Source organism: Globicephala melas, chromosome 20 (assembly GCF_963455315.2).
Source record: "Globicephala melas chromosome 20, mGloMel1.2, whole genome shotgun sequence".
Taxonomy (NCBI): Eukaryota; Metazoa; Chordata; class Mammalia; order Artiodactyla; family Delphinidae; genus Globicephala; species Globicephala melas.
Genome location: NC_083333.1, coordinates 9,232,498 through 9,246,571, shown reverse-complemented (window position 1 = coordinate 9,246,571; position 14,074 = coordinate 9,232,498). Strand labels below are relative to the sequence as shown.

The 14,074-nt window shown below is 40.7% G+C and overlaps 1 protein-coding gene across 2 annotated transcripts in view; it reads left to right on the top strand.

Moving 5' to 3' along the window:
* The window catches only part of ANKFY1 (ankyrin repeat and FYVE domain containing 1), a 76,344-nt gene that overhangs the window by 36,421 nt on the left and 25,849 nt on the right, over window positions 1-14,074 (top strand). For both annotated transcript variants that reach the window (XM_060291203.2, XM_030861724.3), the window contains 6 exons: window positions 47-170; window positions 1,302-1,451; window positions 2,973-3,138; window positions 7,719-7,923; window positions 9,189-9,257; window positions 9,481-9,680. In XM_060291203.2, coding sequence (XP_060147186.1) covers window positions 63-170; window positions 1,302-1,451; window positions 2,973-3,138; window positions 7,719-7,923; window positions 9,189-9,257; window positions 9,481-9,680 — 898 coding nt within the window. In that variant the 5' untranslated portion in view covers window positions 47-62. The remainder of the gene's footprint in view (window positions 1-46; window positions 171-1,301; window positions 1,452-2,972; window positions 3,139-7,718; window positions 7,924-9,188; window positions 9,258-9,480; window positions 9,681-14,074) is intronic.

Genomic DNA, 14,074 nt, shown 5'->3' with positions numbered 1-14,074 from the left:
TAAATTGGTCCTAATAATACTGTTGATCATTAAAATTGTCTCGTAGATGTGAGAAGGGTGTGATGTCCCTGGTGAATGTCAGGAACTGTATCCGCTTCTATCAGACTGCGGAGGAGCTGAATGCCAGCACGCTGATGAACTACTGTGCAGAAATTATTGCAAGTCATTGGGTGAGTGTGAGACTGAGAGGTGTGGAGAAGCACCTTCACTGGAAGTCAGAAGACTGGGGCTTGGGACCTGGTTCCATAGAAAGATACCTCTCTGGCCCCTCACTTCCTCTTACAACAAAATTGAAGGCTAAGTAGTCGCACTAGATGATCTGTGAGATTCCTTTGGGCTCTAAAATTCTCATAATTCTGATTTCGGAGTAGAGGAGCAGAAGATAGCTCAGGTCAAGAAGTAGGCTTGGAACGGAGGGACACAGGCCTGCTTTACCCTCCATCTGCAGGAGTGGCAGCTGAGCCCCGGGAGCGGGTGCTGCTGTAGGGCCAGCAGGCCTGCCGTGCTCGTGCTCGGCAGCACCCCTTCCGGGATTTCCCTGCCTTCTTGTCGTGTGGAGGGTGTTGTTAAATTTACATATGCCCTTCTTAGGTAGCTTTCATCATAAAGACAGGTCTTGCATTTCTTTGTTGTTGTCTGTTTTGCGTTTTTCAGAAAATCATGGCTAGGGCTATGTTTATAACCTAGTTTCTGCAAATTGTTCGGTACTCAACAGCATTATGAGAAAAAGTGTCTTAAAGAACTGGATTTTAAAGAATTGAAACAGGAACGGTTTCAATTAGAGATCTGCAAACTTAGAGATCTGCAACAGTAGAAAGCGATGGTGACTCAGTGGACTGAGTTGTTTGTGGAAGTTCTGACTAATTCTGTACCTGTCTCCTGTGTGGGGTTGAAGGGGAGAACTCTGTTCTCACGGGGAGGGCTCCTTGTGACTTCGTCCTTGTGGAGTGTCCGTGTTGCCTGTGCTTTACCGTCTCACCCAGAGGCAGGGCAGTGCTGTGGTGAAGAGTCCTCGCTCGGCAGGTGGGCCTCTGGGCTCCAGATCCCGGCTTGGCCGTTCACTCATTGTGCGAGCTGGGCACACTAATTAGCCTCTTTATGCTTTACTTTCTTCATCTGTGAATGGGGATAATAATAGTACCTACCTCATAGGGTTTTCGTGAGGATTAAATGAGTTGGGAAATGTTAAGCCCTTTAAAATAGGGCCAGACACATTCCAGGGGCTTCTTAAGAAATGTCAGTTGTCGTTATTGTTGATATGTTGAATCTGTTCTGCTTTTCACTGTCTTTTTAATCCTTAGGATGACTTACGAAAGGAGGACTTCAGCAGCATGAGTGCTCAGTTGTTATACAAAATGATCAAGTCCAAGACTGAGTACCCATTACATAAAGCTATCAAAGTGGAGAGAGAAGATGTGGTCTTCCTTTATCTAATTGAAATGGATTCACAGGTACTATACCTTTTCCCCAAACTATACTTCTCTTGTTCTTCTCTACAGTGCTCCTCACTTTCTCTGAGCCATTGCTGGCACAGTCTTTTTTTTTTTTTTTTTTTTTTTTTTCTGGTACGCAGGCCTCTCACTGTTGTGGCCTCTCCCGTTGCGGAGCACAGGCTCCGGATGCGTAGGCTCAGCGGCCATGGCTCACGGGCCCAGCCGCTCCGCGGCACGTGGGATCTTCCCGGACCAGGGCACGAACCCGTGTCCCTTGCATCGGCAGGCGGACTCTCAACCACTGCACCACCAGGGAAGCCCATCTGGCACAGTCTTTAATGTACATATTTCTACTAGTAGTTTGTCCAAGGCAGTCTGAGCTTATCCTATCATGCTTCTCAGTATTCTTCCAGCCTCTGCCCATTGCCCACTTCCAAAGACACGTCCACATTTTTAGATAGTTGTTACAGCAGTACTTAACTTCCAGGTACCAAAATCTGCTTTAGTTTTTCTTTTGCTACTGTAAGAAATTACCACAAACCTAGTGGCTTAAAACAACACAAATTTATTATCTTATAGTTTTGTAGCTTGGAAGTCCAGTACAGGCATCACCCATCTAGAAGTCAAGGTGTTGGCAGGCTGTGTTCCTTTCTGGAGGCTCTAGGGAAGCCTGCTTGTTTGGGTTGTTGGCAGAATTCAGTTCCTTGTGATTATAGGACCAACATCCCCATTTTCTTCTGGCTATCAGCTGAGTCAGGGCCATTCTCAGCTTCTAGAGGCCACCACATTTCTTTAGCCTGTGGCCCCCTTCCTCTGTCTTCAAAGCCAATAGTGGCAAATCAAGTCTTTCTCGTGTCACAACTGTCTGACCTACTCTTCTGCTTCCCTCTTTCACTTTTAAGGACTCATGGGATTAGATAGATTGGGCCCTCCTGGATATCCAGGGACACTGTCCCCATCTCAGGGTCCTCAACCGTAATCACATCTGCCAAGTGCCTTTCATTGTGTGAGGTGACATAGTCACAGGTTCGGGGGGTTAGGACGTGGACATCTTTGGGGCTGTCGTTCTGCTTACTGCACTGCCTTAGAAGAAACGTAGCTGCTCTTGATGGATGGCTGTGTCATGTGTTTTATCCTGGGTGTCCAGGGTGTGGGGGAGGCATTAAACTGCTAGGAGGAATTAGATAGTTAAGCCACAGTCTTTTGTGAAAATGTGAGCTGTTTCCCATCAGGCTCTCTGAACCTCTGTCCTGACACTTGTGTTCCTACAGCATTGTCTGCATTTCCCCCTTGTACTGTCTTCCATGGTGTTTGCACCTGCTCTGTGATCCCCGTTAGTCCTGGGCTCCCTGAAAGGCATGAGTCCTGAGGAGGCCTGAGAGAAGTTTGTGAATTCAGTTGAATTTGGAGAGTAAGATATAGTAAGTTATAGGACTAAAATTTGACATTTGTGTGAGATGATTTTTAAGAGTCAAGGTGTGAGAGATTTAGTTGTATTCTCTACTGGATGGGTGCTGATTTACAAATTTCTCTGTGCAGCTCCCTGGGAAGCTGAATGAGTTGGATCATAACGGAGATCTTGCTTTAGATCTAGCCCTTTCACGACGACTAGAGAGTATCGCCACCACTCTGGTTAGTCACAAAGCTGACGTGGACATGGTGGACAAGAATGGCTGGAGCTTGTTACATAAAGGCATCCAAAGAGGTAGGAAGAAGCGTATTTTATATTTTCTGCAGTGGGCAATTTTACCTTTATCCAGGTAACTTTTGAAGACTCTCTGACCCTGTTCCTGTTCCACAGATTCTCAAAGGCTTCTTGAGTCTGTACTTGCAGGCTACATGATTTAGAATTTGTGATCAGTGGGTCAGAAGAGAGATGGAAGAGCTATTGCCTTATGTCTTGTTGGTTAGGCTCTTCAGAGTGTCAGCAGGAGCCCCAGAAGAAGGCTAGAAAGATGGTACTTATAGAAAAAGTACCTTTTACTTGTAAGCAATTGATGTGTTATTTGCTTATTCAATACATCAGTTTCTCCAGAAATTGTGCTAGGAAGACTTGTATCAGTTACTGTAAGAGAGGGAAAGTATCAAGAACACGAATATTTAAACATATTCTTGGATTCAGAGTTTTCACTTTTACAGAATAGACTTCTCATAGATCATGACAAAGTGCTAAAGTTTCATTTTGTTCTTGGGAAGTTATTTGAAATTGTAGCTGTGTTTGAGTACATTGTCATTAGTAGTGGGAAGCTATGTAAGTGATAGAATTACGATCAAAGCATTTTCACCTTATTGAATTAAAGGGAAACAAGTACTAGTCTTTTGTTTTTCCCATGGCCTTAATAATTCTTAAGTCCCAAATGGATCCTGCCTGACTCTACTTTGCAGTAGTTATTTTTTTGACAGAGTGAAAAGCTATATAGGGGTAGAGTTCCAGTATGGAAAGAAACCTTTCAAATGTCTCAAAGCCTTCATTTTGTAGGGGGATAGATGACTTGATTGAAGTACTTGGCTGTGGCCACTTTTTTGTTTACATGTGGACATCAAAAACAGAATACGTGTAATGGTTTCCCTATATCTTAATCATGTATGTCTAACCTTCCAGTTGTTCATTATTATACTGTTATTATCTCTGCCACATTTTTACCATTCACAAGTTGCTCCTAGTTGGTGGAATGTAGTTACTTCAAATAAGGTCGTGTTGCAGCTGTGGCTTTGCCCTTTTTGGGCATAGGCTTTAATATAAATATCCCTCTAAGTCATGCGTTAGAGTGTTAAGCATGCTGGCTGATGGAGAGGAAAATTTTGTTCATCATTGGGAAGGAAAGCCTTAGAGTATGTCAGTGTCAAGAGCAGATGCATTTTTCCCAAGCATCACTCCACACTGTGCAAAGCCATTGGGTGCTGAGCACTGGGTGTGTGTTCAGTGGGGAAAGTTTCCACCACATCAGGAACTATTCTTTCCCATACTGTTTAGTGTCTGAAATGTTTATTTTGGAAACAAATAAACTTGTTACTAAAAAAACAATCTCAGAATTATGTCTCTTTCCTCTTAAGGACTTAAATTCTTATGTATGATGAAAAAACATCTTTGATGAGTTATTAAATATTTTGATGATTGCTTAGTTACAAGGATTGCCAAGAATTGGTGGTGCATTTATGGTGCTTATTTGCAGATGATTTAATCTTCTGCTCTGAATTTATTAGTTGCTTGCAAGTATGTGGGCTGCAGTGTGGGCACGGTAAACTTGATTGTTGAACGTGGCAGTGTGGCCTGGTGTGGAGCACGGAGTATTGGCATTGGAGCGTGGATGTACCAAGCTGGGAATCCTGGCTCATCCACTTACTCTGTGGCCTTGGACAAGTCACTTAACCATTCTTGAGTCTCCTTTTCCTCACCTGTAAGGTGAGGAACCTGCTTTACTGGTTGTTGGGAGACAGGTTAGTAGCACACCTAGCCCAGTGACTACCATGTGGTAGGGTCAGCCTGCAGCTCTTACCTCGCCCCTGTGTTGCAGTGCCACGACCAGCTTCAATTTCTGTAGGAATTTTTTTCACCTTTTCCTTCTTCACCTTGAGCTGTCAGTCCGTTGACCTGCCCAAATGATTAAATTGAGTAATATACCTGAAATTTAACTGTTAACCTTACTTTAAGTTCATTGTAATATGAGTGAAGATCCTTAATATATGAGGTTTAGGTCTGGTTGTGGACACACATTAGAATCTCTAACCAGAAGACTCACTAATCATCCTAATAACCAAGTGTACCCATCAGTTTGTACCGAGAGTGCGTCTGTGAGTGAGTCCACAGGAGATATACATGTGACCAGAGGGATGCCATCTCCTCTGATTAGCTGCATCTGGGCAAGAAGATGAATCCTTGCTTTTTAAAACAATCTTCTTGTGCTTATTTTCCTTGATGATCAACATCAATCAGTGGGTCTCTTAAGCAGCATGCTCCTATCTAATTGTTTGTAGGAGGTTTGCAGATGATGCCACCAACTGGAGCAGCATGAGATACAGCTTTTGTTAATTAAATAATGAAAGTTACTGCCTGGTCCCTGAATGAAACCGGTCAGGGAGCTTTGTTGAAAGAAAAATTGTGTGTGGATTTCTTTTAAACGTTAACTACATTGTTAGGAATGTTTTTATGTGGACAAGTCATTATACATTTACTTGGCAGTTTCAGGGAGTGAAGTGATGAAGTAATTGGAACTGTTGAGCACCAAACAGTTTTTGTTTTAACGGTTTTTGATGGAAATCGTTCTAAAATGTATTAGAAGTTTTCTTGTTGGCAGAACCTTTATAAATGGTGTTTTTGGCATTTTCTGTTCCCTCCCTTTGTTCTGCTTTTTCGATGTCAGTTGTCTATTTCCTCTAGGCTGTATATCCATGGGCTGACTTTCTGTTAATGTAAAACATCATCAATTCTCAGTTGCCAATAATTCCTAAATAACTTTTTGTGTAGGGTGCGTATACTGTATGTATGTATATATGTGTAAGTTAAAAAAAAACACACTTCGGCGCTTATGAATAAAGTAAATCTAATCTAAAAGCTATGATTCTTTTTTTTTTTTTTGCGCAGTACGCAGGCGTCTCACTGTTGTGGCCTCTCCCGTTGTGGAGCACAGGCTCCAGACGCGCAGGCTCAGCGGCCATGGCTCACGGGCCCAGCCGCTCCGCGGCATGTGGGATCTTCCCGGACCAGGGCACGAACCTGTGTCCCCTGCATCGGTAGGCGGACTCTCATCCACTGCGCCATCAGGGAAGCCCTATGATTCTTTTCAAGAGGGCTTAAGATATAAAACGTTTTTTTATTATGCCATCCATCTGAATCCAACCATTGATCTGTACCCTTATTTCTGTGTGCAGTATTGCCCAGTTTATCTTCTGTGTGTATAGTGTATTATAAGTTTTTTATTGACATACTTTAGCTTTGCTATCTGTTTACTACTTAGTTTCGAATATATGCCAAGCTTAAAGATAACGAAACCACATTTCACCTCTCCCCCAGCATGTTATTTATCAGATTTGTCATTTTAAGGCTCTCTGTCCTCATAATTCTAAATTTTCTTTCCACTTCCAGAATGTAAGTGACTTTCTCTAGGATATTTTATTCTATTGCTAATGTATTGTTTTTACATATTCTCTCCTAGACTGAATCTCTGTGGGGTTTGTTCATATTACACATTAGGGCCCTACTGAGAACCCTAGTATGTCTTTGTACATATGGACAGCAAAGGCCTGACCCAGACTAATCCCTGATATGCATGTTACCTGCTGCTTTCAGAGCTCTACCGACATCTTTTTGTAAAGAAATCTAAGCTTTGGTCCTTTGCACACGATGCTGGTAAAGATTGTATCTTCCCCTACCCCCCAAGAAAAAAATCGGGGACAGACGAATGAAAAGATTTCAGAAGCGTCTGGTTAGAGGATTCTTAAGTTACCCAAAATCATAATTGATTGGAATTAGAGCCAGTCTGTTAAAGTGGAACCTTATAACTTCAACCAGTCAATCCATTTTCTTCCCAAACATTTCCCTGGTGCCTGTTTTGTATAAGACAGTGGTAGATACAAAAATAAATCAGACATGGACCAATCAGGATATGGGGGGCTGTGGTGGCCTAGTCACGTCAGTGCCAGAGCTCACACTCTCCAGCAAGATGGTCCCTTGGAAGAAAGAATACAGCAGATGGGAAATATCGAAAACCAGTTGATTTTGAAATTCCATGTCTACTGAAGATTAGATGAAACTCATATTATTCAGATGAATAATACAGGAATACAGCTAACAGACTTGAGAGCTTTGCCACTCCTGAAATCCTAAGCCCCGTTCTCGATATTCAGATAGCAGAAGTATAGTTGAAGAAGATGAAATGGTATTGCAGGATATAAAGGAAAACTTCTCATAAGTGCCTTAGCAAGAGCCACTGCAAGTATAGCCGGTTAGAGGTAAGTATTGCTTAGGTATAGACTGTGATCAAGAATGAGAGAGGGAGATAAATTGTGTTGCGGAGGAATCTCGGAACCCTTTATGAGAGTTAATGACCTTTGAAGGATAGAAGCCTGGTATGCTTAAAATTGTGAAGTGATATTGAAGCGAGGGGTCAGGACAGATGACAAGAGGTCATCAGAAGTTGAATTTGAGTATGTAAGTCCATGATCTCAATGATGAAATCTTCTTTGTCTACAGTTACTGACTGGTACCTTTTTGTGGAAGCATTGGTCAGAAAAGCTTGCCCTGAGTGTTGTCATATGTGACCATTTCTTCTGTTGTTTCTTTTCAAGGAGATCTCTTTGCTGCCACTTTCCTCATTAAGAATGGGGCCCTTGTCAATGCTGCTACGTTGGGTGTCCAGGAGACACCGTTGCACCTTGTAGCATCGTACAGTTCAAAAAAACACTCAGCAGATGTGATGTCCGAGATGGCACAGATTGCAGAGGCCCTCCTGCAGGCTGGCGCCAACCCCAACATGCAGGACAGCAAGGGCAGGTAAGTCGGGGAGCAGATCACCTGCTCTGAGCACAGTTCCCACAGTGTTATTTTATTGTGGCACATAACTGGCAGGCGGGGACTTCATGTTTTTTAGTTCAGCATTATTCTCTCTGAATTTTATGGAAGTTACAAACATTGATTCGTTTTGCAAATGAGAGAGATGACTAAGGCCAGAGGCATTTGGGGAAACCATTTCCATCCTGGGTAACTGAGGTCCTTGGATCTTTAAGCAGTTTCTGTCATCTCCACAAAACTCCATTTCCACCTTTTTGTAAGTACCTCTGCTTCAGACAGCTCTGTCCACACAGCTTGCCATCTTCCACAGCATACTGATAGTAGTTGTCATGTTCCTTTTGCCCCTTCCCAGAAATATTTGGTTGAGGATTCCTTGTGGTTTAGAATCTGAGAACGGGCTGCTTATCTCTGGGACAGCAGTGTGTGAGGCATTGAAGGGAGTTAAGCCACCTGAATCACCAACACTAGGGGGACCCACTTCTTACCATAGCAGCTCAGTATTTTATACCTTTAAAAAACCCTGTCAAAAAATAACTGTGAGGTCGTCAGAATAGGAAAATAGATTTGTGTGATGAGTAAGGTACTTAAATAAGGCGGATCTCCATGAACTCAGTATAATGTCATAATTACCTTATTTCCCAAAATAATTGCATTCCTTTTTTTCTTGTGATTTCTTAATCTTTTTCCCCCAAGTGTAATAAATTCTGGCATTCTGTACCTCTGAGATAGATACCAGCCTGGGAGTCCCTGTGCTCTGTGGTGGCCATCTTCCTCAGGGCACATGAGGGCTAAATAAAAGCAGTGAAGAGTGGTTAATCAATTCCTATCGATGCCACTCATAATGTGTTTGAGTATAACAGAGAATTATGGGAAGAAAAAGTTTCTTTTCAGAATTGTGGAGGATATGTAGGGGAAAGTAGGCATACCTATGGCAGAAACTACTGTTTTATTTGTTTTAAAAACAGTACATATACATTCAATGAGGGTCAGTATTTAATTGAAGAGTATTTTATATCTCTTCCTTTTATTGATTCTTGTTCTTTTGGCTACTTGAATAAATTGTAACATATAATCAAATCCATTTTCATCCTTTGATACTTGGTCATGGTTTTGGAAAACTGTTTGTCAGGATAGAAAAAGAAACTCTGGCAGAAATGGGGAATTTCTTGTGGATTCTAGTTGCCTCCTGCTGTGAGTAGTCCTGAACTGGGCCTGTCCTGAATTGACACCTCTTCTTCATCCTGTAGGTCTCCCTTACACTTGTCCATCATGGCCAGGAATGAATACGTGTTCAACCAGTTGCTGCAGTGTAAACAGTACGTAGGGAGACATGGAGAAATGAAAAAGCAGTTGTGAGGGTGGGATTGTGAGTGAAAAATGATTCTCTTAAAATGTCTTTTAGCATTATCCATTTTAATAAGTAAAAGTAAAATAAAAAATTGTCATTCATAAAGTACAAAGAGAAAGAATGAGGCTGTTGACAGTACAGAGTGTCAGAAGACGATTATACTTGCTATTCACATTGCTTCCTCATTCCAGATTAGATTTAGAGCTGAAAGACCATGAGGGCAGCACAGCTCTGTGGCTTGCCGTGCAGTACATCACTGTGTCTTCCGACCAGTCCGTAAATCCCTTTGAAGACCTCCCTGTGGTAAATGGGACCTCATTTGATGAAAATAGCTTTGCAGCCAGACTCATTCAGCGTGGCAGCAACACCAATGCACCTGATGCAATAACAGGTAAAACACAGGCCCCTAAGAGCTGATGCTCAAGTCTGGAGACCCCATGAAATATTGTCAGTGTTTTTACCAAAAATTTAAAAACCGAACGGCATGCTATTATGAGAATTATTTTGTATGTAATTTTAACCATAGTAAAAAGCCTGATCTTGTGCTTCCAAAAATCTAGCCAGACTCGATAAGTCCGTTGAGCTGAAACACTTCTATTTATTTAATGCAGTGAATTTCAGTCTTTTTGGACTCAGAACTCTTTTCACCCTCTTAAAAATTATATCCCAAAGAGCTTTTGTTTAAGTGGATATCTTTGGTATTTACCATGTTAGAAATTAAAACTGAGAAATTTTTAAAAGATGTATTAATAATAATAACGACAATTTTATGTTGACATATAACATTTTTTATGAAGAATAACTTTCAGAAAAAAATTTAGTTGGAAGAGTGACTGGTTTCTAGTATCTGCATCTGTGTTCAGTCTTTTGAGATACGTTGTTTTGGTTAAAGAAAATACCCTCACACAGTGATGTAGTTGGAAAACGAGGCATATTTTAAGAGGCTTTTCAGATAATTGTGGATATATGTCTTTGATACTACAGCGAGAAGAATTTATCAAGGGATAATTTTTTTAAGGTTAGTTGCAATATGGAATCTGAAACTATATCAGTGAACTTTTTGTACTCTGTTATATAAAATCCATGGTCTGTGTGTGCTTTGAATGGATTTCTTCATGTGTGATTTTGTAACATCATGCCTTAGTCATTTGGAAAATCTTGTTTCACTGAGTTATGCAGATCTTCAAAATGTTCATTTATTTTAGAATCACATTTATTAATATCACCACTGATCTCATTGGAAAAGTCTTTCAGTATTGAGAAGCTGTTAAACTTACAGTTGCAGACAAAAGTTTTCCAAAATTCTAATTTCACTTGGAAGATCAAATTTTGTCATTTGGTGGAAGTATTGCCAGTTGTTTTTCTTACAGAGACAGGCTTACTTTTTAAGAAATTGTCTGTCAAATACTCAGGTTTGAATAACCATGGTTTGTTAATCAGTCATTCTTTCAAGTAAAAATGGTGTTCCATGAAAAAACTGTTAGTTCAGCTTGCAGTGAAACAATGACACAAGTGCTTTCCTTTGAGACAACTTGTGTAATTTGTTACACAACAGATGTAACATACTTTATATACTTTATGCATACTTCTTATTTTGTCACACAGAATTTTAAAGACATGTACTCAATGTTGAGATTTATTAAAGTTAGTAATTTTTACTGCTTTATCAAGGGCCACCGTAAGTGAAACTGGTTATGTTTCTGACCGAGTGCATGGCAGTGAGGAGTACAGTGATTACCACTAGTACATTTTGGGGCCCCTGCCTTGATTTGTGTTAAGGCTCCCCAGTTTGATCCACCATTGCTTTTGTGCCCTCAGTGCAAATGTCAGCACAGGGGGAAAAAGCAGATAACATCAAGTATTATTATTATGAAAATAGTTTTGACCTCCTGGACCCCCTGAAAGACTCTGAGGAACCCCTACGAATCCAAAGACCATACACTGAGAACCACTGTTTTAATGTGAATATGTCCTTGATCTGACTAAATAAAACATGGAGATATTTTAAGGAGCGGGATTCCATGTGGTTCAGTATTGAGTCCTAGCAGTGTATAAAAGCATGGGTAAGTGCCACTAATGAGGGGAACTGGCCAAAAAAAAAAAAAAAAAAAAAGGATATTAAATATCCCTTCCCCTAAAAGAAGTTACTAATTAAATAAAGGTCAAATGAAATCACCCTTTGGGTGACATAAAAGCTAAAGGCAGCAGTACTACAGGATGGGGAGTACAGGCAGAACTGTGTTTTAGACTAAAGATTCTCTGGAAATGAGATAGTTACTAAATAGCTTTTAATTTATAAATGTTTGTTGGTTATTGACCATACTTCCACTGATTTCTGATTTAACTGCATTGTAGAAGAGTGTGACATATAAGAGATCGGTTCTTTGGTGCTTCGGACTTGAATGTTAGACTCTTAGAGATAGTTTTTATGAAAGTCTGACATGTACTTGAAAAGAATTGCATTCTTTAATTGTAGGATGCATGTAGCATTCTCTGTTTATGTCCATTAAATCAAGCTTGTTCATTGTGCTGTTCAGATCTTACTCATTAGCTTACTAACTTTTGGACTCCTTGATCTGTCCGTTTCTGGGAGGTATATTAGAAATGGTCACTGTGATTATGGATTTGTCCATTTTTCTTGCTAGTTCTGTCAGTTTTACATTATATACTTTGAGTTTTCATAGACATATCAGTAATGTTTTAGCAGTTGCAGGTTATCTTTGTTCTGTAGGGAGGTATATGATTTAGTTATTGTGTACACTGGCATGACTACAGAAGTGAAAGTGGGACTCTTATTAGGAGTCTCAATTAGAAAGACTCTCAACTAGGCATGGAATCACTTTCTCTGAGGGAAAAGATAAAAATGGCATGGAAACAAAGCAGTCCTTTGTCCCGTTGCTTTTCCTTGGTTTTAGTCCTAGTATTTAATTTATTTTGAGTTTTCAAATAGCATAGCTGTAGAACGTGAGACTTGTGTTTATCCAAAAAGGAAATGGATTTTAATAGAGAAAACACTGTTCTGGGACTAAAACCATTTCAAGAGGAAAAGAAGAAAAAAAAATTTTTTTTTATTGAGTATAATTGCTTTACAATGTTGTTTTAGTTTCTGCTGTACAAGGAAGTGAATCAGCTCTATGTATACCTATGTCCCCTCCCTCTTGGACCTCCCTCCCACCCCCACCCCCATCCCACCCATCTAGGTCGTCAGAGAGCACCAGGCGGAGCTTCCTGTGCTTTATAGCATGTTCCTGCTAACTATCTGTTTTATGCATCGTAGTGTGTATATGTCAATCCTAATCTCCCAATTCGTCCCACCCTCCCCTTCCCACTCTGTGTCCACATGTCCGTTCTCTACGTCTGCGTCTCTATTCCTGCCCTGCAGATAGGTTCATCTGTACCATTTTGCTAGATTCCACATATATGTGTTAATATATGATGTTTGCTTTTCTCTTTCTGGCTTACTTCACTCTGTATGACAGACTCTAGGTCCATCCACATCTCTATAAAAGACCCAATTTCATTCCTTTTTATGGCCAAGTAATATTCCATTGTGTATATGTACCACATCTTCTTTATCCATTCATCTGTTGTTGGACATTTAGGTTGTTTCCATGTCCTGGCTATTGTAAATAGAGCTGCAGTGAACATTGGGATACATGTGTCCTTTTGAATTATAGTTTTTCTCAGGGTATATGCCCAGTAGTGGGGTTGCTGGGTTATATGGTAGTTCTATTTTTAGTTTTTTAAGGAACCTCCATACTGTTCTCCACAGTGGCTGTCAGTTTACATTCCCACAAACAGTGCAAAAGGGTTCCCTTTTCTCCACACCCTCTCCAGCATTTATTGTTTGTAGATTTTTTGATGATGGCCATTCTGTTAGGTGTGAGGTGATACCTCATTGTAGTTTTGATTTGCATTTCTCTAATAATTAGTGATGTTGAGCATCTTTTCATGTGCCTCTTGGCCATCTGTATGTCTTCTTTGGTGAAATGTCTATTTAGGTCTTCCGCTCATTTTAATTGGGTTGTTTGTTTTTTTGATATTGAGCTCCATGAGCTGTTTGTATGTTTCGGAGATTAATCCTTTGTTGCTTCCTTTGCAAATATTTTCTCCCATTCTGAGGGTTGTATTTTCATCTGGTTTATGGTTTCCTTTGCTATGCAAAAGCTTTTAAGTTTAATTAGGTCCCATTTGTTTATTTTTGTTTTTATTTTCATTACTCTAGGATGTGGGTCAAAAAAGATCTTGCTGTGGTTTATGTCAAAGAGAGTTTTTCCTATTGTTTTTTTCTTTCTAAGATTTTTATTTAGAAGAGTGATAGTGTGAAGTAAAACATTTCTAAGCCAAGAACAAACATATTTAAGGCCATAGGAGTAAAACTAAAGTATTTAAGGAGCATTTTCTGGTAGAACTTCGGCTCACAGTGTCTCCAAAATGGTCATCTACCCCAGAGGTTCTTAGAGATGACTTCCCAAGCCTCACCCCCCAAGGGACGTTTGGTAACGTCTGTAGACAGTCTTGATTGTCACAATAAGGTTGAAGGTCGTGGTGCAGTGGTTAAGAATCCACTTGCCAATGCAGGGGACACGGGTTCGAGCCCTGGTCTGGGAAGATCCCACATGCTGCAGAGCAACTAAGCCCGTGTGCCACAACTACTGAGCCCAAGTGCTGCAACTACTGAATCCCACGTGCCTAGAGCCCGTGCTCCGCAACAAGAGAAGCCACCACAATGAAAGGCCCGTGCACCGCAACGAAGAGTAGACCCCGCTCACCACAACTAGAGAA